This window comes from Chondrus crispus, genomic scaffold (assembly GCF_000350225.1).
Source record: "Chondrus crispus Stackhouse genomic scaffold, scaffold_12, whole genome shotgun sequence".
In the NCBI taxonomy this organism is placed as follows: domain Eukaryota; phylum Rhodophyta; class Florideophyceae; order Gigartinales; family Gigartinaceae; genus Chondrus; species Chondrus crispus.
The window spans coordinates 106,674-129,679 of NW_005178992.1; the positions used below are offsets into that span (position 1 = coordinate 106,674).

Consider the following 23,006-nt stretch of genomic DNA (forward strand, 5'->3'; position numbering starts at 1 on the left):
CCCCCCCCCCCCCCCCCGCGCGCGTTTTAGTCAGTCTGCAAATGGTCTCATGTATCTTCACAATTAGAACACGCAGGCTAGTCTTCAGCGATGCAGCGGAACGAATTCTGCCGTTGCAAGCATGACTAAGTCACCATCATTATATTTAGTGGCTACTCATTCAAACTCGTATTCACGTAGGAACATTCATATTAAATGAGGTCAGTGCAGGGAAGTCTCTTGGTTTCCCTTCGCAATGGAGCCGTCATACCGTAAAACACAAATGATCTTTTTATTAGTAGCTTCGGCACCTTTTTCCGTAATTGCGGACTGGCTTCAGAACGCGAGAGCAGAGATAAAATAGTGAAGAATGTGAATAAACCGAAGGATTCGGCCACATCCCAAAATTTATGTTTTTTTTGATAGCTCTGAAAATTGCCCAGACGTCTTGATCTCAAGATCCACTCCAATAAGTGGCCACAATAATGCGCTATGGAAAGCCCACTCCCATGCCTAACAAGCTGGCGCGATTGCAACCAACTGAAGCTCAAGTCGACAAGATTTCCAGTTTTAGTAATTGCGCGAAAGCTCAAAGCGTACAAAGAACGAACCCCTTTCATGTCAGCCTTCGTCAGTCACATGTTGGCGCCATGCCTGGGTACATTTGTTGGCAGACAGCAGGAAACGTCTTTGAAAAGGGAGCACAGCACGAAGCGAAGGGGCCTTAGTCCCAAATGTTCAGCCGCCACATCTGTGCCGCATGGAATGCGTCGCTCGAATATGCAAGAGTGGCAAAGAGATGAGACCCTCTTCTTCGACCGCTCCGTTGCGCTGGTTGGAAGGGAGGCAGATGAAGCTGTCAGTATTGTTTATGCCTATCCAAACACATATGCAGTTGGAATTTGTTCGCTGGGATACCAAATCGTTTGGGCGATGCTTTCCGGTCTGAAACGCGCTCATGTTACGCGGCTGTTCACGGATGCCATGGAACCGCTTCCTTATCAAGCGGATTTAGTCGGATTTTCTTTGTCTTGGGAGTTGGACTATGTCGGCATTTTTGCCCAACTCGAATTTGTTGGCATTCCTCGACGGGCAGTTCAGCGCTCAGAGACAGATCCAATTGTGTTTGGAGGCGGTCCTGTCCTTACTGCGAATCCCGAACCCTTTGCAGAGTTTTTCGATATCATCTTGTTGGGCGATGGTGAAAATACTATTCCTGAGTTTGTAGAGGCATTTCGGGAATGTAAAGGACTTTCAAGAACGAAAAAACTTGAAATGCTCGCTCAAGTACCTGGAGTCTATGCACCATCCTTGTACGAGGTTCAATATGAATCGGCAACTGGACCGCTAAAGTCAATATGTGCGAAACAAAGCACTTCGGATGTACAGATCCCGGAATCATTACAAAAGGCAACATATAGAGGAAAGAGCTTAGCAACTTCCACAGTTGTAACTCCGCGTTGCGCCTGGGAGAATATATTTATGGTTGAAGCAGTCAGAAGTTGTCCAGAGATGTGTGCATTTTGTCTAGCGTCATATGTAACACTACCCTTTCGAGCAGCTCCGGTACAAGATTCACTAATTCCTGCAGTTGACCGCGCTCTGACAGCAACAAACAGGATCGGGATCCTAGGAGCCAGTGTTACTCAGCATCCGCAGTTCGATCAACTACTATCTCTTCTGCGTGAGTCGAAGTACGACGGAATGCGCTTATCACTGTCGTCAGTTAGGACGAATACTGTAACAGAGGCGCTCGCCCAAACTCTTGTCGCGAGGGGCTCTAAATCGATAACCGTCGCCGTCGAGTCGGGGTCCGAACGATTGCGCAAGGTAAGCTGCTTTGCTGGGAGTCAAGGCTATATCGCTTTCCTTCACACCCTCTGTGCCGTGATCCCATAGTCGACTACTCTCATGTCTAACTGATGATAATCCTTCTCATTGCGCAAACCTATCCTCAGATTATCAACAAGAAGCTTGAAACAGATGATATCGTCAAGGCTGCTGTTCGAGCAGAAGCTGGAGGACTTTCCAGTATGAAACTGTATGGAATGGCGGGTATTCCAGGAGAAACACCGGATGACCATGACGACACAATTGCGATGCTCCGCAATTTGAAGAAAGCGGCACCCAAGCTTCGCTTAACGTTTGGATGCTCTACCTTTGTCGCCAAAGCACACACTCCATTCCAATGGTTCGGATGTGACAAAAAGGCAGACAAAGCAATGAAACAAATGGGAAAGTCTCTGGGCAAACTTGGAATTGATTACCGTCCCGAATCCCATAAATGGTCAATCGTGCAATCAATCATTTCGCGAGGGGATCGTCGAGTGTCACGTGTTCTTGAACTCGTGAGTGGATACGGCGATTCTCTTGGTAGCTTCCGTCGAGCCTTCAAAGAACTCAAAGGCGAAATCCCTCCTCTTGAGCATTACGCCTACGAAGACTGGCCAATCGATGCGGTCCTCCCGTGGCAGCACATCAGCACTGCCATATCGAAACCTCGTATACTGAATGCACGCAGAGAAGCTGAGCTGCATTTTCGACCAGACTCAGAGCAGTTCTCTCGCACGCAGCTACTATAGTTGCGAACCGACTGTGGTCTTCGCTTGTTTCTCAGCCTCAACTCTTGTCCTTTCTTTGCGTTCAAGAGAGGCTTTCTTTTTTTGACATAATTTACACCAAGAAGACTTTCTTGCGCCGTTGGGCTTCCGCCTCATGTTGTTAGGCTCTAGGAGAAATTCATGACCTTCTTTACACCGCCATTTCATCTTGACGTATTCTGAAATGTACTCGGTGCTCAAACACACACCATCCTTGTCTCGAGCAAGCTGGTGCATGTCTTTCATAGTCAATTTCTTGCTGAGCCTTGCACATTCAGGGCACCATGAACCTCCATTCCTAATGTTTGTCAATCTGGCCTTCCAGAAGTGACCTTGGCCACACTTCCACACCAGCGGGGTACGCGCATCCTTGTATTCAGTAGAAACTAGAGTACCGCCGCGCAAAAACGCCACCGCCTGCACCTCAAACAAAGACAAGCGACGACCGCGGTGGGAGACAGAAGGGTCTGCCATTTGGTGGCAACACGTTGGGCAGAAGCGACACGCAAGGGAGCCACGTTTCGCGCAAACTATATGACCCTGAGCGCAGCGGTAACGCAGCTTACAAGGGGGGATCAATTGCGGTGATGAAGAGATGGACTCGCTTTCATAGCCAAAACGCAAGTTGGAAAGACTACGAGACAAGTCAGACTCATGAGACAGGGATTCCAGATGCGAACCTCCAGGGATTTCGGCGGGCTTGGTTGATGCTTCCAAGCGGGAACGGCGTGGGACGCAAATCGAGCGAGCGGTACAGGGACGACGAGTTGGGACGGATACCAGCGACGTAAAGGATGGACCTACAAATGCAGCCATGGCTTGGAATAGAGGAAGGTGAAGGGAAGGGAGGGCGGCAAAGTTGGGGCTTGAAAGAGAATTGTTCGATCCTTGCTGTAGACGGGCATGGCTATACTGTACAGGTCGGCAATGGAGATTGCGACGGGGATTGCGACAGAGCTGAGTGGAGTCGCCGTTGTCCCGCACTAATTGTTCTGAACCCTGCACTAACATTATTCTCCGCTCTGAATAGAAATAAGGACACCTCATGCCTACAAAATAAGTTAAAAGTAACCTCATACTGTATGAGGACAACTGTCCAATAAACACTGGACGATAAGCTATTTGCACCATAGAGGCCAGCTTTTTTTGACAAAAACAAACGGAATAAATCGTAAATTTACAAAAACTAATTTGGACACCATTTCATTAGTGTATTTGCCCTCCGCAACAACATCTTCGCAGAACATCGAAATGACAGAGTCGCGATCAGGAGAATACATCCAAATGCGACCCAGATGGTGAGACGTTTTGGCCTTGGAATCGTCGCACAGTGGCTCTGGAACATGAGATTGCCACATCTCTGGCTGCATGTCCACTATAAAAGTTTATTTGTTTTCCAATTTCAGCCTTCAAATTTCATTGGTGCGCTTCCAGGTCGACGTTGGAACAGATGAACATACCTGGTTCTCTGTAATTCGACTGGAACAGTGATGGATATCAAAGCGAAACTATATTCGGAAAAGGGGAACATTTTGAGTAGTGCAGAAGCCACTTTCCAAATTGTTCAAAAGTTGCAAAATCGATTGCCGCTCAATTCTTTAAACGTCTTCAAACTAGAAGTTGTCTCTGGGCATCGAAGGCCTCGTCGATCGGTACACAATTCTCTATGTTCGCGCTCTGCACCTCTCCCGCTCTCTCGCCGCCTCCCAACCCACCCCGTCTCCGTTGTCCTTAACCAATTCCGCCGTCTCCATCCCCGCCGCTTTCCCCCTTGCTGCAGAGACGATAACTCTCATCCTCGACCCCGCTGCCTTTCTGTGGGCACGATTGGTCACCCCCGCCACACCCCCGCCATTTATCACTGTTGGCCTTGAGGTCTGCCGATACTCGCCAGCATAAGGTCACCGCAGACTTCCAAATTCGTTGCCTTGCATTATTGACATCCACCATCGGTGACTTTGCTATGGTCGCACCTGTTCACTATCCCTACACCTCTGCCTTTTTCTACCTTGGACCTGAACTCCCGCTTTTCCTCGCGAAAAGACGAGCACAGCTGAAATCCATTTCCACCGCCTCCAACTCGTCCCGAAAACGATTATTGCTGCCTTGTAATCCTTTCGCCTTTGCAACTCACAAAAACGTCAAATTCCGACCTCCACCTCTACAGTGTTCGAGAAACTTTACTGCTATTTCACCAAAAAAATGAGTCAGTCAAGGGATCGCCGCATGTCTCTTGCTCGTAATGTTCCACAAGAAGCGTGGGAGTACCTCAATGAGCTGAACTCGTCTGATTTAGAATCTCAGTTTGGTGGAAGGGAGATCGATTGGCAGAGCGACCTCAATGCTGGAAGGTCGATATGCAAGTTTCTGGTTGAGTGGGCACAGCGAGGACCATACCATGATGTCTTTTCTACAGGGGGAGGAAGTAAAGAATTGACGCTGTCATCCGCTAGTATCATTAACCGTGGCGCTGCGGAGCTTTTGAATACAGAGAAAAGAGCGGAGGCCGCTTATCGTGCTTATAAGGACGTGTTTCCGACATCCATATGGCACTGCTGCAGTCGTTTTTGTTTTGCCTCCATCGCAATCGACCCTGTAAAGATTCGGCTATTCGAAGAGATTCGTCTAATTCAGGAAATTGCGGAACGATTACATTCGTCTATCGCACCTATTACCGATCTTGTTGACACGAGACGATGCGGTATTGGTGGGTCGTACATTGGCTTTTACGCACCTTCCAGACAAGAGAGAGAAGGTGGGTTTAGTGCGGACGTTGCCTCGACAGACCGAAAAAAAGGTTTGCGAAAATTTGCAAACTTCGTCGTGCGAGTTCTACCGTTTCTCTACGGTAAGGAGGACACACCGAGTGGCACGAAATGTCCCTCGGAGAAGCTCTGCACGGAAGCGATTTGCTGCTTGCTGGGCGTCTCAAAAAAATTTCTTTACGGGAGGAAGAAAGTACCGAGCACAGGCAAACAGTCTGGGGAGGCGACCGAGATAGAGCTTTCCTGCATCGTTGACGATGCAGGTACCCGGTTACGTCAGCGTCGTCGTGTCGAAGATCGAGCAGGGTATCCCCCAATCGAAGAGCTACCAATCTGGGATTGTGGGTGTAGTGAGCCTTTTCTAAGCGCTCTGAATATTGTGTTCTTAACGAGCGAGTACCGAGAATTTTCTAAATGCTCAAAGGAGCTCAACCCGCGGCGAAAGGAGAACAGATTCCTTCTTAATGCAATGTTCTGCACGCTGTCCAACGCCCCGACAAAAGTGTGCGACGCTGCTCTCTCTGCGTTGTATACTGTGTCCAAAGGGCACATTTCGGATGTGCGTATGGCTCTCCAAGCCATGTGCTCCAACCCCAAAATTGAGCACAGGTCCTTTATTGAGGGAGGAGTGCAAGGCTACCGTACCCACAAGATGCACCCAATGAACAGGTACCCGGACCACGTCCGTGAACAAGTCGAAAATAATTTAGACATGGTTCTTCGTGCGGATCCGGCTGGAGGCCATGGTATGAACGTGTGCCGAGTATACTCCCCTGAGATCAACACCAAAGAGAAGCTACGAAAGCTGCTGAGGAGAATGTTAAACGAGGATGTCGAAGTCGACGAGCAGATGTCAGACTCAACTCTACAAAGAATGATAAATTGGTATCTTGAGGCAAGAAGGTGCCGCGTAGAATTCAATCAATCGGACCACAACGCTTGCCCACATTGCAAGACGTTGAAATACGCCATCCTGCAGTACCACTACGAGTCAAAACAGCTGGAGCATCAGCACCGTTCACAATTCGGTGACAGGAGCCAAGATTTTGACCAGAACACCCAGTTCGAGAGCGACCGTCTTCTTGCAGCACTTGCCACAAAAAAGTACCAAGAGCAAGAAGCACTAAGTACATTCGTAGTTCACAACCGGTGCGATGCGGATATACGAAAAACTGTGAAGTCTTGGGGCGACTTCTTTCGCTCCGTGGAAAATCGTTTTCGCGAGCTAAATTTTATTGGAAACGGGTGGAACTCTATGGCCAACCACGCCATGATCACCCACCAGGATGACATGACGAAGGTCGACTTGCCACATTTTACTGTGAACGTTTCAGCAGATATTACACGCTGGCGCTTCAACGTCATGCGCATGTCAACGCTGTCACGAAGGATTCTATTGTTTTCTCCCACGAACAGGGAACTGGACCAAAAAATGCTTCAGCTATGATTGAACTGGTGTTGATTGATCACCTCTCGCGGTGTAAGGGAGAGGCAATCAAAGTAATCGTTTCAGATAACGCAGCTGTGGGGAAAAATTGGTTAACAACGATCGCGTTGCCACAATATATGGTGGATCAAGGGCTGGCGGACATTGTAATAGTCGTTTTTCTGGAGAATAACCATGGGAAATGGTTAGCCGATATGTTGTTCGGACAATGGCAGACCAGGCGGAAAAAGTCCGTCCTTCTCAGCATTGATGACCTTCTGAGTGAGTTTGAATCGATAAACTCCCGAAGCGGGAACGTTAGGGGATTTGCAGTGAACCCACTTGGAAGCGTGGACTTTGCTGGTATTTTTAAGTCTTTGGGATATCAAACCAAACCCCCCAAGGATTTCGGTTTCACCAAACGAAATATTCACTTCGCTGCTGCATGCGGCCAGGTCGCCAAACAAAGACTGTCCTGTGACGTCTTGCATCTTCTCGGTCCGGCTCTTCCTGTTGCCGAAGGAATGGTCCGGATCTCTGCCTCCTCCCCTACTCGCCGACCGCAGGACGAACTTGCGTGCGAAGAGCGATTTTTCGACGTACCTGCGGCCAACTTGTCCGAATTAGCTGGTGACAGTCAGACCTCTGTTCCACTAAGTAATCCGGAGCATCCGCAAACTCAAAATGAATCAGTGGTACCTCCCTTGGTGGTCCCGCTGGACCAACCGTTCTCGCCAAGCGGACAGGGAGTTGTCTCGCAGAGGACTACGAAGCATGTTGGATTCAACGGACTGGCGTTCCGGGGCTCGAATGGATATCCAGAGTTGATGAACACATCATCGCGGCTTGTACAACAGGCTTGGCCGCACAGTATGCTTAATCCTGGTGCTGTTTCGGACTCCGGGGAGCCAATTTACGGCGTTGAGAGCGTAAAGTGCGCCCCGGAGACCTGGGTCATTAGAATACCAGTGAGCCATTTAGCAGCTGGGAATGACAGAAAGGCCCGTTACGCGCCTCGCAATTTACTAAATGCCCAATTTCAGAGAGGGCCTCGCGAATCCCAGACGTGGGTACCGACGTCGACATACGCGGAACCTCCGTTCCCGACCATCAGAGGAACCGCAGCATACGAAGCAATGAAGAACGTTGCTTTGAAATACGCTGATATAGGCAAGTCCGTTAATGTGTTGGACTTGTTACGCGAGGTCTACCTATGTATGGGCTCGAGGGATATATGTTCGGACCCTTGGTACCAGCGCTCGGTCACACTACCCAGCCACAACGCACTGCAAGTGTATAGAAATGCTCTCCAGATATTTAAGGAACGATGGCAAGGGGAACCTCGAGCTCCACGAACGATTAGACAGTTGTTTAAGCTGGATGAAAACGTAAGCAATCAGGTCACGGCGATACTGGAAGCGCGGGGTCAGGTCCCGACTAACAAGGCTTTGCGCACAGTGGTCTTATCTGAACTGTTTGAAAAGGACTCTAACACACCCGGGGGGCTGGACAGGTTCGTTCATTTGGTTGAACAGGACCAGGAGCGCTTTGCCAGAGACATGAAACTTTTCAGCGAGAAAATGGTCATATTCGACCGCGACCATAATTTGTGTGGACTCGAAGGGCTCTCCTGTGGCAAGTGAGGGCATAGAAAAGCAATAATTCCGCGCGAAACCCAGCGGATGTAATACAGAAGACGAATCTGTACACGTCATGAGCAGCGTGTTGCACGCGATGCATCGCCAGGTGTCGTGCATCATTTAGTACAGTGGTCCACTGCAGTTCATGGAAGGCTCGAAGCACGGGGAACGGCCCGCGCGTAGCTGCCGCGCAGTGCAAGAATGGGTAGGAAGTGTTGCAGTGGGATGGTGGCGGAGTGCAGTCTGGTGATGGCTGCAGCAGCTGCAGCCCCTCGCCAGACAAGAGACAAAAAACAAAAAGTAACCTGCACACAGGAACAAGCCTCATATTTACCTTGCTGGCACGGTACTTTTGTACCTTACTGGCACAGTACTTTTGTACCTTGCTGGCACAGTACTTTTGTACCTTTCTGGCACAGTACTTTGGTACCTTGCTGGTACAGTACTGCTCCATGACTGCTAAAACATTCTGTATCTGCGCAAAAGTTTTTCGGTGCTCGACTGTACGCCAGCCAAATCTTCCACGCGAGAGAGAAGATCCTCAGGAAGCACAGTATTGTGCCTCCTGACCAGCACAGGGCTGTTTCCTGCTCGTCGGCAGCGATAACTAAACTTGCGGCGAAAATGAGATACACATCGTGCCTCACGGTTGTCGGGGCAACTGCCGCAGATCTCAGCGTAAACACGACAAGCGTGCTTACATATCCTACATACTATCCCAGCACCAGGTCCGATCTCGGACCTCACCTGATTCTTCTTGACAAGCCCATCCACGTCATTCAACATGGCGATCCGACAGTTTCTCGACTGAGCGTATTCCCTCAGTTTTCTTTCCCCCTCTTTCATTACTGTTCCAAACTCGACGGCATGGATGCGAGCATCGCTCCTTGCGCGTGGTGGAATTCTTCTATGTTCGTAGTAGCTAGGTGCACATCTCATAGCTACTTTCCAACATTGCCCCAAGATAAGAAGAGCAGGAAGCCGTCACCGCTGACATGCCCATACCGAGTTATTGGATGATGTTTGGTTGTAACGATCATGTGAAGCAACTTGCACCATGTTGAAAATTTTAAATCTCATGTGCGTTTGTGGTACTTGCATTACACATAATGTATAGGATGTCCCATCTGGGCTGGCTGACTGCCACTAAGGGGATGAGGATGTGGGAAGATCTTGAGGTGGGACTCTAAACTCTTGACGATGGAACAGTTGGCCCGGGGATTTGCTATCGCGAGCGCGGGAAGGTATATCTCAGAGGAGCGCGCCGGAGTGAGCATGGGACTGCAAATGCAGCTGAAGAAGTCAAAAAGCGAACAGCCATTCTGGAAGAGAACTTGGAAAACGAAATGTGAACGCATACCTGCGAAGGAACTAATCGAGTATAGCCCACACGCACACGGTCGCCCGAGCCACACCCTTCCACGCCCACGACCGCAATCCCTCGTCTCTGCCGCGCTTCCCCGGCGCCTCTCCGCAAAAGCTGCGCGGTGCACACTATACAAACACTGCCCCGCCGCCGAACCGTGCCGTTTGGAACATCCATGCTTAACGTCCTACCAACCACGTCAGCCCCCCCACACACCCACCACCCTCCCGTCACGCCCCCAACTTCCGATCACCCACGCCGGCACTTCATGAATAGCACCTCATCACTTGAGCGAAAAGGTCCACCCCATCTCTTCATAAGACTTTAAACCGTAAAATGATCGTACTGTGCTGAAATTTTCCTTGGCAGACTTCAATCGTAGCTCCAATTCGTCATGTTTCTTTTGGTTTTTTGCCCCGAATGCCTTGCCCTGGCAGTATTCCAGCAGCATATGAACCATGTACGGTACACGGGGCTGCTTGTTGTTGCACTTCTCTCTAAAGGCTCCCAATACAATGTGAAACATGGAATGCAAGCGATTATCAAATACCATGCATAAAGCCAAGAACAACTCGTCGCAATGCACTAAATCGAGGTAGTGCAGCATGAACTGAAGCATTCTACTGTTCTGCTTGTCAACAGAACAGTCTGCGGAACCCGTTGTTTCGGTCTCATCAACAGAATCTGTACTTCCGTTAGCAGTGATCACATCGCCGGCGATTGCGATGTTGGCGCAATTGCTTGGCACATGACTGTCCAGTTCCCGTGCCCGACCACGGACTGTTTGTGACCCGTTTGTCCTTACTGTTAAAGCAATCAATGCATCACGAGCATTGTTGGCACCCTCCCCAGATGCGTACCTCTCTCTCGCAATGGCAATGACTTGCGGCAAAGGCCTTTGCACCGATGATGACGATTCCAAATTAGCAAGGGTGTTCTGGGCTCCAAGTCGTCGGCTTGGCGTATGGACGGGCTCACTCACCTCTGTGTCATTACATGCATTGATTCTTATTTCAGGTCCAGGCTGCGACAATGATGATGATTGCAAAGGTATTGGTGAGACCTGGACAGGGAATCCAACGTACCCAACTTCATTGTCGGAGATATAATTGTAGCTCCGAATCGCATTTACGCAAATATTGCGTGCTTCCGTCCATGTACCGAACAGTGCACCAATTTTTTCTATGTGCCTCAACCAGTCTTCTAATGCCTTTATTTCCGATTTTGGTTTAGTCAGCGATGGCAGTCTTCGGTAGCGGTAGACTTTCACTCTTGATGGTGTGGCAGTCGGGACTGAAGGATCTCTGACGCTGATTCTGGCCATTTCTTCGGCTTCTCCAGAGCTGAGGTATATGCCCCGAAGCATTGATGATCGTTAGTTTTTTCCGAGTTTATAGGCAGATTTTATGATGCTCTGAAAAACAGAAACAAAAAGGCCAGTCCGCGAAGAGTACGGAATCCAATCTCTTTTTTCCCCCACGATAAAGAACACTGCAATATATCGTTCGAAAACAGTTTCCATCAAGCTTTTCCGCCTAGCACGATGACGCTGATTCCTATTCTGATTCTTTTGTATGGCGCCGTCTGCATCGCCATTTGTGGATTGGAAGCGACCGTTTTGCCCACGAATAGATCTTGTCATATTATCAACAGTAGCATAATTTCGGTTGTCAATCCGAGTATGGCTCGGATTTTCTGTGTCGTTCGCTTGTTCTACGGACATTCCAGGTTTGGCGTTCTCCAAAGCAGAGGGGTCGCCAAGGTGTTGATCGCATTTTTCATATCGCCATGCCCCTTCATTTGCCCCCTGTACGGTTTGTCGATGGCCCCATCATTTCGTTTGATCCTGGTCTGGCCCAGGGCAGACCAAGATCAAACGCAAAGTGCTGAATCAATAATTGCACCGCCACGCCACGTAAAGGGATGATGAGCGTAATTACAAATTTTTGAGCGATGCTGCGCTATCACCCAAGGCAAATTTGTTACGAATCTTAAGATTAAAGAAGACTGAGAAAATATTTTCAATATTTCCGCACCCGGTTTTTGTCATTTTGGATGAAAGTCTGGTTCAAATGGGAAAATCCGTTGCCCAAAAGGTAAGTTGACTAGTTTAGAACGACTAACATTACAGTGGTGGAATGCGCAAGTTCCACCTGCGAATGTCGGAAACAGCAAGGCTGGCTTGGCTGATTGCAGTGGCCACTCAGAGGTACAATATATTCGGATGTGAAAAAATAATCAATGCTCCAGAAAAATCAGAGCCATTGGCCTTGAAATGGCGGACGCTATTTCACGGTAATCAGGTCCAAAGTTGCGGTGTGGTAGTCCAGGCACAATGCGTATTCTCCTGATTGCCACTCTGACAGTTTTGAACACACAGAAAGACTAAGACTCTAATTTATTTAAACTTTCAGTTTCCCTGATAAACGTGCTTTTGAAAAAAAAAGGCGATACAAAACGTTTCAAAGTTGCTGAAAAAGGCTTCTTTACCAGGCATTTCTAAAAACGATTGAAAAGAATATGCAGTTCTCACTAGAATCCATCCTTACGTAACACAGAAGTCGGGTGCGGTGGCAAAGGTATCATTCTCTTTGTCATCGACAAAGCACGCGTCTAGAAAAAATAAGTTGAAGAGCAGCTTCATATGGGCCATTTGACCTCAGATGAGGTCAAGTGTCATCTAGACACTAAAAAAGATACCAACACCGAGCGTCTTCCATGAAAACACTTGCACCAAAAATTGCATAGAACTGGGAGGGAAGGGGGGGGGGGGGGGGGGGGGGGGGGGGGGGAGGTTCAAGTTTAAGATGGCCAGTATAAAGTCGTTAAATGTTCGAGGATTCTCACATTGTAAGAAAGGACGAATTTCAAGTACCGCGTAAAGGAGAGGGGTACTCATTGATATTTTTCGAGAGAGGCTTACTCGATTGCAAAGACTGTGCGACATGGTGGTACCTATGTTATTGGGCTCGATTGTAGAATCAAATAATAGTATCAACACCTATTTGGAGGAGTCTGTGTGTATTCTCAGTTATAAATATATGCTCATACACCATATTTTATGTCTGAGTTTAGTTGTTTAGGTGTAAAACTTATCAGATTGAGTGTCTTGAATCAGCAAGTATACATTTTTCGGAACGGCTATGGAGTGTGCGCAAGCGCAGGGGTCGTTATAGCGACACCTATTAAATTTGATTTGAGGGAAAAGACTGAAGCATTAAGGCAATGGCACTCATCTATCATATTCGAGTCTTGCACGTCGCGCCAGGTCTTTCTTCCGCGAACGTTTGTCTTTGCCTTCTTTTGCTTTGAACTTTTTCATTGCACTCATGTTTGGCATTGAAGGCTCTTCCGCTATGTACTCACCTCGTGCAGTTGGCCAAAACCACTGTTGAGTCGGTCCTAGACCAGCTGTAGGAAATGTACGGGCTGCAGTGAAATGTTAACACGATGGTATGGCCATCTTCAAGTGTTAACTATGTGAAGCTTTAAAGATCAGGCTGACGAGCAGAAATGTCTACCACATTGCACTAATGGAGAAGAAAGAGGGGGGTGTGAAAGCAAGAAAGGCAACCTTTGTCCATGCATGTGTGTGTAGCCTTGAACATACTGTACATTATGATAGCGAGCTATGGACTACCATGCCACTGGGGGCTGAAGAAAATAGGGAAGGGAAAGATTAGAACTCTCCTTCAAAGTACGGACGCTACATCGAAGAGTACTTCAAAGGAATGGTTTAAAAAGACATTCTGGTATTCTATGGCGGTTGTTGAAGGTGCTGCACTGTGCCCTTCTCATGCGTACGAGAAAACGGGGCTGAGAGCCTTCTGCGCACTGCACTGCCCTCCACCCTCCAAGTGCAGAACAAAAAGACAGCCGTTTTGGTATTCCTAAATATTTTTCCAGCGTATGGAACTCTAGATGCGTTGAGAATCGCGGGAGGTCCGAGAGGGAGGGGAAGGGCGGGAAAGGAGAGTAATACTCCAATGTTTTACGGCACGGTTTACTCGTGCAGTAGAATACTGCAGTGAATTTCACTGGCGCATGGAGCCTCCCGCCACTGGAGGCGTTTCAAGTATGGGCCGATTATGAAGCAGAGGGAATGGGTCCGTACACTGTAATACACCTGAAAACTGTACACGGCGCGGACATGGCGGTAGAATACAAGTCCACTGCGCAGATTCAAAATGATGCTGACAACATAATGCGTGGCCTGGGAGTGTTTTTAAATTTAAACTAGTGTAAGACAAGGAAGAAATGGCTCTTTTTTGTTGCAAGGCCGTCTTAACTGTAAATGTTACAGTTTGAATGGGTGCCTGATCGCCCAGTACGTATACGTGTACAAATCGTGATTCAGAAATAGTCACAAAAATATGAAAGTTTTATGGTTGTGCCAAGAGTCTCTCGAAAAGGCGGTCCAACTCCAGGAGGTGCAGTGGGGCAGTTTTGAGTTTTGGGGCCGGTGCTGTTTTCCACCGGGGGCAGATGAACCTGGAAGAAAAGTCCCCGGCTTGGCCATCTGCAGGGAAAACTGTTGCACTGCCGCATCACGAGCACCTTACGACGCTTAAGGGCTGGAGGCATTCCACTCCGACGACGACACCACGTGAAATGCTTTTGTGAGGGTCTACGATGCACTGTACGCGTTGAAAATGAAGGGCCTACGTTCTATGATTCTCGGCGAGCGAGCGACGCGACGAAAGCAACCGTGGGGTCCGCCTCGATTGAGCCTTGTTAAAGCATTCTGGTAGCACGGCGCACGAGGCATCGCCATTCGAAGGCCTCATGCGGGACGCGATGCCAGGGCATTGCAAAGATCTGTCTTCCGGACCTCCATCTGCGTGGCGCTTTTGCCCGTCCGCCCCGCGGACCCAGTCTCCACGCAAGCGACACCAATCATAGCCAACAGCCCCCTTCCTCTTCCGTCGGCCCACAGTTTTATCGCAAAGTACCTCCCAGTCGTCGCCAGCGGGAAAATCAAATTTTAAAAGAGATCCCCCTGCATCTCAGAGGACCGAGGGTCAGTCCCTATGGGGGCAACGTTTAAGATTTTGAATTCAACCAATGTCGTCGCCAAAGGCCCTCAATACCACTGAAAAACCTGCCATTCAGGGGGGTTTCCGGCCTTCTCAGGTCTCATGCTCGCGTTTTGCGCCATGCCGACGCCACTCCCGCTCTAGAGGGGCTAACAGAGCTGTCTTCTCGTCCTTGCCCTTCTTCCCCCCCTCTCGCCCTTGCTATCCTCCCCCACATTTCTCAACACCAACCCTATACCCACACCACATCCGCTCCCCCGTGTTTTCTTCCCATCCCGCCATAACCTTTCAAACCCCCTCCGTAGCCTCAACGTACGAATATCCTCTCAGCTTCTGCCTTTCGCATCTGTATCTTTCCTTGCCCCCTCCACCTTTCATCCTCACTCGTCCAGCCCCCCCGTGCATCCTATACTTACGTATCACGACACGACAACACAAATACTCTCAAACGTCCCCCAGCATCATTCTCTTTCACAATCGGCTCTTCCCCTCAAAGTTATCCCACTTTGCATCCCTTTCCCCATCCATTGCCGCACGTCTCTCATCTTATCCACTCTCTGGCACCCATCGGTTGTATCGCACTCCCTACACCTCACCGCAGCCTACTCTGGCCTCATCTCTCTTGGCTCAACTTCGTTCCTCCCAGCTTCGCAAAGCCATCCTTGAGACACCTCTCACCGCATCTCAGGCTGCATTCGCCTCCTTACCGCCGCATCTGCGATGACAAAGGAGGCCGCCCCCGTCTGCGGTGCCGTAACCCGGAAAGGCAGCCTCTGTCAGAACACTCTGGTCACCGGTTGCGGCCGTTGCCCCGTACATGCTTCCCAACTGCGACTGGCACATGTTGCTGGTAAGCCCACGCCGCATTGTATGAAGAAGATATATTCGAAACGAATGAGTTCGTCTATAAGAGATGGACTTCATCGAGAAATCGAACCCGGTGTCCTACAGACTCCGGATCATTCTACGACGCGAACTATTCTCCATCATCCCTATCAAGAAGTAAGCGCCAGCTTACGGAATGATTCAAATTCTGTGATCAGTCCAGGGCAGCCGTTTGATCCGGTCAACAGTGTCTTCCATACTCCAGTACCAACAACGTTTCAAAACACATTTGGTACGAAAGGGGAAGTGGCAATTCATGAGATATTCCCTCACCAAAAGAATCATTGCTCTCCGGTTACGCCCGACAATGTAGAAACATCTACGAGGCTGGACTTTTTCTCCCCTGCTGACAACGATGCTCCAGAGGAGCAGCAGTTTAACAACGAGGATGTCTTGCAAGGCCACGTTGATAGCACTTTGGAAAACATGGAATATGGAGATTTGGGAGACATCTCCGGACCTAAAGGAACTATGGCAGAACCTATTAACTTCAGCAGCGGACTCATTTGAAGTTGATTCATTCCGTTCTCCTACGCTCCTTTCACCAATTCACGCACCAAAGACCGCAAACAAGTAAGCGATGAAAACATGCATAGCGTGAGCAGGAAACTATTGCTCAGTCGAGAAGCGGTCTATATCTGAATCGAAGCGTCTTCTCTTGAATCGCATAATTCTACACGAAGCGAGCAAAAACTCTTCTTCGCCAGCGAAACTCGGCCGCGCCGCTTAAGATTTTGATTCGAAGAGAGTCGAGAGAGGCCTCCCTGGATACATCGACCGCGAGCCTGGACATCACCGGTTCCATTCGATTTTGACGCACTTCGGAACGCACACGCCCATAGGCCTTTCCTGCGAGGACTAGGTAGGAATAGGATGGTGCTTGACTGTTCCATTAATGACCCGACTTGCAATCGTTTAAAATTCAATTTGTTTCCCGTGTTGTTGAAAGAGAAAAAAGCTGCGGAGGTCTGTGAGACTTGCCGCAACGCTCCGCGCGGCTGTACAGACACCTTAGCTCCGCAGCAGATGCTCCTGCTTAACATGTTTTTCATAGATACTGTACTACGAAAGCCGTAACCTTCAACGGGCCCTGTTTCCATTGTGAATCGCATCCTTTTTCTTGTGGTTTCTTACCATTTTTGTCGAAATATTTCAGAAAAAGGGATCTTCGGCTCAAATATGCCACACTAAAGAAATGTACAGCTGTGAGAACCAGCTCAGACATGTTGGTGTCGCGCGCAGTGTAGGAGCAGTTCTGTCCTTGGTGACAAGTACGGAAGGCACAAAAGCCCGAGTATGCTACTCTCTGCACTGTATTTGCTCTTAACCTCCGCTCTCGCTCTACCTCCTTCTCTCCGGTGCTTCCGGTGTCTCTATCGCTCCATATACATCACTATCTAGGAGAACAGCATGTCGCTCCTGCACTCAATTACCATTCTCGCTTACAATGGTCGACAATGCAATTGTCGGCTTTTCGCTACAGCTCGTAGACGTGAATTAAAACCCCATGCATGGGGATTGCTTTGCACCCCTTGGTCCTTTGCGCCCCTTGCCTCGATTAATCAATTCGTACCTCATGCATCCAACTACTACTATCCCATTCAATCCTGCCATGCTCTGTATGCTGCCAACATGTACACGTTGCACAAATTGTCACAACAGCACTGTAAAATAGACACCCGGCAACTGGATTTAGTCTGGGGGAAAAATTAGTGGAGAAAATTGCGTGGTACGAAATTAGAATGGCCATTAATGTCAGTTCGAAATGGATTAACTTTATCCATTTCGAACTGACATTAATTAATTAATGACAGGGCGGTGTCCCACAGTACAGTATCAGTTCGGTGACTTTTGCCGAAATATGGGCCATTCGATATTCCCCGGACTGTATATAGTGCGGTACCCAATTAGAGTAGGGCACGCTAATTTATGGTCCAAGGTGCCGAAAATAGGCCTGTAAATTAGTCTAGTGTCTATTCGACATCTGTCCTCATATGAGGACTGGTGCCTCATATGAGTACAGTGTTAACACGCGTCCCGCCTTTTCCATGTTGGCGGGAAACCGAAACCGATACATCTAGACAAATCCACTGCAACCTTGCAAAGAGGGCCAGGCAAGAAAATCACGTATAAAAGACATGTAACCTTCCTGCAGGTCATTTTAGTAGTGTCACCAGTCAAAAGCTCAATTATCGAAGCCACTCCTTTTCCACCCCATGTCCCCTCCAGACTTGCGACTCGTTCCCAATTCCATTGTCCATGCCAAAGCTAGACACGTTTGGGAACGTTTACCGTGCCGGCAGATGTACAGGTCGCAATGGAATTCCAAGGAGCTCAAAGGCATTGTCATCTGTACTGAAAAAAATGTCCAAAAGTCAAGACACAGACATTTATTAGGGCGCATTGGGAGGTGGCATCGGGAGAGACTATCAAAAGTGTGCTCATGCGTCACGTGCGTCCAGGCGCGCCCCACCCTCGAGACACAAATGAAGATATTTTGCATCATGGGCGTCACGAGACCGATGACATCAATGAATTTGCCGAAGACACTGCAGATTCGGCGGGTATTTTACCACTCTCAGTGTGTGACGAACCGCTCCCGGTAGATAATAATATGATCGCTCAACACAACGAAAGTCCTGTCTGTACCAGTGATTGTGAAATTACCGCAAACGGCCAGGTTTGGAAATCCTACAATGACAATGATCACATCAATGGAATGGTACGCTGCAAGCGCTGGGAGGTAAAATGCTGAGACGAGTCTATGGTTTCAGAGGGAAGCGAGTGGCGAGAGAGAAAACCAATAGACTATTTCTTGATGATGTTTCCTATGGCGTACCTGCCAGCTATTGTCAACATGACCTCCAAAAGTTTAGAGGAGAACGGACACAAGCACACAACTGTATCTGAAATTCTGAGTTTTTTTGGTGTGCTTGTGCTGATAACAAGATTTGAATTTAGTGGCTCTCGACGCTTCTTAAGGGCGACCAAACCCGCCACCAATTACGTTCCGATCCCTAATTTTGGAGATATTATGCCAAGGAGGCGTTTTGATGCCCTCTTTGTGCATACGAAATTCAGCAGTGGTCCAATCAGAAACAGCAGCAATGGATCGTCAAATGACCGTTGGCGTATGGTCTCTGATTTTTTGGAAGCCATCAACAATCACAGAATTAAAACTGTCACTCTGTCCGAACTGCTGTGCGTTGATGAGTCCATATCGCGTTGGTATGGGTTGGGAGGTGGTTGGATTGACATTGGGCTCCCCCATTACGTCGCTATAGACCGAAAACCTGAAGCAGAATGTGAAATTCAAAACACTGCTTGTGGCACAAGCGGTATTATGTTGCGTATGTAATTTGTGATGTCTGCAGAGGACACAACTTCAAAAACATTCGAAGGCGATATGAATCACGGCACAGCCGTTATCAAGCGATTGGTGGAACCTTGGGCGGAATCTAAAAGGGTCGTTATTGCGGATTCTTATTTTGCGTCAGTGCAAACGGCGGAAAAGCTCACGCACGTTGGGTTGAGATTTACTGGTGTTATTAAGACTGCTACGAGACGTTTCCCCATGTCATATTTAGGGCGTGTTGAGTTGAGTGGACGTGGGGACGAATTTTGCCTTCACACGACCATCCAACCAACAGGTACCTCTCTACTGGCCGTGTGCTGGGTTGATAGGGCTCGAAAATACTTTGTATCTACTGCTGGATCGATGAGACCATGTAAGCCGTATGAGAGGATCAGATGGCAGCAACAGGAGGACGGGTCCTCTCGAGTCACCATCAGAGTGAACCAGCCGCAGCTCGTTGAGCAGTACTACAGTGCATGTCGGGCTATTGACAGGCATAACCGCTGCCGCCAAGATGACTTGGCGATGGAAAGAAAAATTCAAGTCAGGGATTGGGATAAACGGGCTAATTTGACATTGCTCTCGGTTTGTATAGTTGACTCATGGCTAGTCTGCAAAGGTGGGAGGGGGGCAAAGGGGTTTATGCCACAGCACTTTTTCTACGAGAAGTTGGCTGAGGGTCTGATTGATAACAAGTTTGGACCTTCCACTTATCGAAGGGTTACAAGTGACAGTTCCATCGACGATGGATGCTATGTTCCGACCAGTGGAATCAAGGAGCACCTTTCGCCGACCAAGCGTAGAAGAACCTGTCTGGGTGAGTTGACAAATGCAGTTTTTCAGGAACGTTGCGCTGTGTGCCAACAGTTTAAGTCGAAGTGTTTATGCTCCGGCTGTCGTGATAAGGCCAACTTGGATTGTTTTATTTGCCACAGCCAGACAGGCCGTTGCTGCTTTACGAAACACATGGAAGCTGAGCACAATCTATAAAAGTATCTCACCGCGTCGTCGCCGACAGCGCACAGGACTGGCTACTTCTGGACAGTTACGTTTGTCGGAATTCTAATCTTCTCATCTTCGTTTAGTTGTGAAGGTGACACGCAGACCACGGTGGTATTTGAGGCGGTGCATTAGCACTTATGCTAGCATGCCTCATATGAGAAAAACGAGGCCTCATATGAGGAAAAATTGGTGTCGAATAGACACTAGCCCATACCCCGCTGATGACCAAATTGGGGACACTGAAAACTGGAAAATAACGCAAATTCCACCCTGGTGACGCGCGCTGGCTCAACGAACGCCATCGAGCACAGCAGTGGCGTCCTCCTTTCACGGGCATTTCAACGATATGCTTTTTATTGTAACCAACTAGGTATTGCCCGAGTATCTCCACCGGCAAAAATACGTAACGGCAGAACCATATCTATGAGATTTTTTCTTCACTTTTTTCTACTGATTCACGAACTATCTGTGAAGAATGTCTCCGAATGCTCTTTAATCACTATCGATTCAGCGTCTAGATCGCCTTTTACACCCAGCCTGAGAGCCGAGCTTCGGGTCAATCCTTGTTCTGAACGCCTCGAGTTTGTCCTCGGAAGGCTTTTTGCGGTTCAACTTGGGTTCAGAGTGCCACTCATCCCAGCACGAGTTACATAAAGGCTGCGAGCACCTTCCGCACCATTTGTTCTGTTTCGCCCCGCTATTCATCGTTGCACTTCGATACATATAGGTGTGTCCACAAAGGGAGCAATACGTGCTTTGCGTCACCACCAAAACATGTCCAAGCGTTTCATCAAGCTGTTTACGTCGCAAGTGAGAGGCATTGCATTGTACGCAGGCGTTTCTCGTAAAGATTGGTTTCATTAATTTTCTTCCTGACATAGGACAATTTGGGAGCGAACAGTTCCTGACTGGAGAGGAGGGGATGCCAGATGATGTAGCATTGGAATTTACAGAATTGTTTGCAGGGATCGGGGGATCGGCTGGATAATGGCAAGGTCGATGGTGCTGGGCGAAGCGTGAGTGTCAAATGAGCTCTCAAAGACATGCCAGTCATCTGCAGAGACAGGTGTTCGCTTCATTAGGGGACGAATGAAAGGGTTTATCCGGCAACGGGCACAAGATGTGACGAGCGAAGTCACGCGAGTCGTCGGTAACTTCAGTGAAGGTGGAGATGAGAAAAGTTGACATCACCGGCGGCGTTCTCCAATCACTGGTGATCTCTCGTATTTTATCACGAAATTTTGGTGAATAAATTTTATCACTTTGGCATTAGCGGGATACTAAATCCCGTTATCGGTGTACTAAATTGAACACTTGAAATGCTGAGCTTCAAGAGAGATTGTTGTTTAAAGGCTTTTAGTTGCATTGCACAACATTTGACATGGTATTGCTCCCTCATGGAACTACAGTGGTCCGATACCCTTTTTACTCTCCTCGCTGTCCGTCGTCGTCTTATGTGCTATTCTCTACTGTCCTGGACAGGCTCTCTGTGCGGTCTGTCTTCCGAATTCGAGCATCAGATGCAATGCGTGGTGTGCGGTCTGTCAGTCCCCGGTGCATCTGATAAGAGGGTTCGTGTTGAGGTGCAGTTTCGTGGTGAGATATCCGAATCTTTGCCTTCCTAGCGGTTTTGTGAATAGTTCTGCCAGTTTTTCGGTTGATGGGATGTGGTGTACCTCTATGATTTGTCGTGCAATGTTGTCAATGTTGTCATAGAGGTGGTGGTGGCGGATGTCAATGAGCTCTCGACGTTTCGTGGGGGCTTGATTTTTGGCTACCAATATTGCAGACTGATTGTCTATGTACATTGGCGTGAGTGTGGACATTGTCATGCGTATATCATCTAATAGCCTGCGAAGCCAGTTGGTGTGTTGTGTGGCCAGTGATGCTGCTAGATACTCGGCTTCACACGTCGAAAATGCGACGACGTTTTGTTTCGTTGATGTCCACGATATGGGGTTGCCGTGCAGTGTGTGTACGACGCCTGTGTATGACTCACAGTTAGACGAATTTGCGTAGTCTGCGTCTGCGTATGTTTTTAGTATGCTGCCGGATGATTTCTGTTGGGCTGACGTGTATAAGATGCCGTGATCTGCTGTTTGCTTGAGGTATCTCAGAAGCCATTTTAACATTGCCCAATGTGCCTCGGTGGGTGCGTGCATTGTCGATGCTAGCTTGTTGACGGTATAGAAGATGTCAAACCTGGTACTATCTGCCATATATCGGAGGTCACCTACGGTTTGTCGATACGTTTGTGACTGGCTCGAGTCCAACCCTTTATCTTGGGGTAGCGGGTCAAAGTTGCCTTTTTCTGGTAGGGGAGTATGCTTCGGGTTGGCGTTGTGCATTTTGGATTTTTCGAGTAAAACTTGAATTGTATGCGGCTGGGATACTAGGATTGATCCGTCCGCATTCCGTCGTACCTTCCAGTTGAGATATTGTTTTTTGTTCACCCAGACGTTTGATTGTATATTTTTGCTTGAGTGTTGCATGGAGGTCATTGAGGCACTGTTCATTGTTTGAAACTGTTAGAAAGTCGTCCATAGAAACAGGCATTATTGTTGTCCCTCTTGGACAGGGTTTGTAGAATAAGCACGAATCTGCCTGTGATTGCTTGCACTGGTTCTTCATGAGGTGATGAACAAGGGCCCTATGGTATATGTATGCTGCTGTTAGCGTGCCGTAGAGGTTTCCAATCAATCGGCCGGCTTTGCCGGGGTGTTGGAGCTGTCCGTCAAAGCGTAGGTGTTGTTTTATGTATATTGGTGTGTCATTTGGGTATTTTTCATGAAGGTAGGCCGCTGTGATGTCGAAGTGCTGGCATGGCCATTTGTGTGCTGCAGCGATAGCCAGTATGGTTCGGACCGTTGTCCTTTCAGCAATGTATGTGGTCGTGTTGTTTGGGTCAAAGTGTTTGCCTGGGATCATCATGTCACCCCTGACTGAGCAGCG

General features: G+C 48.5%; 3 protein-coding genes; 2 read left to right on the top strand and 1 right to left on the bottom strand.

Annotated features, from left to right (window-relative positions):
• Window positions 1-471: 471 nt before the first annotated feature.
• CHC_T00001933001 (hypothetical protein) lies at window positions 472-1,878 on the top strand. The gene has a single exon (XM_005713089.1). It carries the CDS (start codon window positions 472-474, stop codon window positions 1,876-1,878), a length of 1,407 nt encoding a protein of 468 aa, XP_005713146.1.
• Window positions 1,879-2,555: 677 nt separating this feature from the next.
• On the bottom strand, window positions 2,556-3,626 carry CHC_T00001934001 (hypothetical protein). Its single transcript, XM_005713090.1, has one exon. The coding sequence runs from the start codon at window positions 3,624-3,626 to the stop codon at window positions 2,556-2,558; it is 1,071 nt and encodes a 356-aa protein (XP_005713147.1).
• An 11,214-nt stretch (window positions 3,627-14,840) lies between these two features.
• On the top strand, window positions 14,841-16,654 carry CHC_T00001935001 (hypothetical protein). XM_005713091.1 is given in 2 exon segments: window positions 14,841-15,536; window positions 15,537-16,654. 1 exon segment carries the CDS (start codon window positions 14,841-14,843, stop codon window positions 15,534-15,536), a length of 696 nt encoding a protein of 231 aa, XP_005713148.1. The 3' UTR covers window positions 15,537-16,654.
• The last annotated feature ends 6,352 nt before the right edge of the window (window positions 16,655-23,006 follow it).

Bases quoted from the DNA above. Each gene is read 5' to 3' on its own strand.
- CHC_T00001933001 (XM_005713089.1), top strand. From the start codon at position 472: ATGGAAAGCCCACTCCCATGCCTAACAAGCTGGCGCGATTGCAACCAA.
- CHC_T00001934001 (XM_005713090.1), bottom strand. From the start codon at position 3,626: ATGAGGTGTCCTTATTTCTATTCAGAGCGGAGAATAATGTTAGTGCAG.
- CHC_T00001935001 (XM_005713091.1), top strand. From the start codon at position 14,841: ATGTCGTCGCCAAAGGCCCTCAATACCACTGAAAAACCTGCCATTCAG.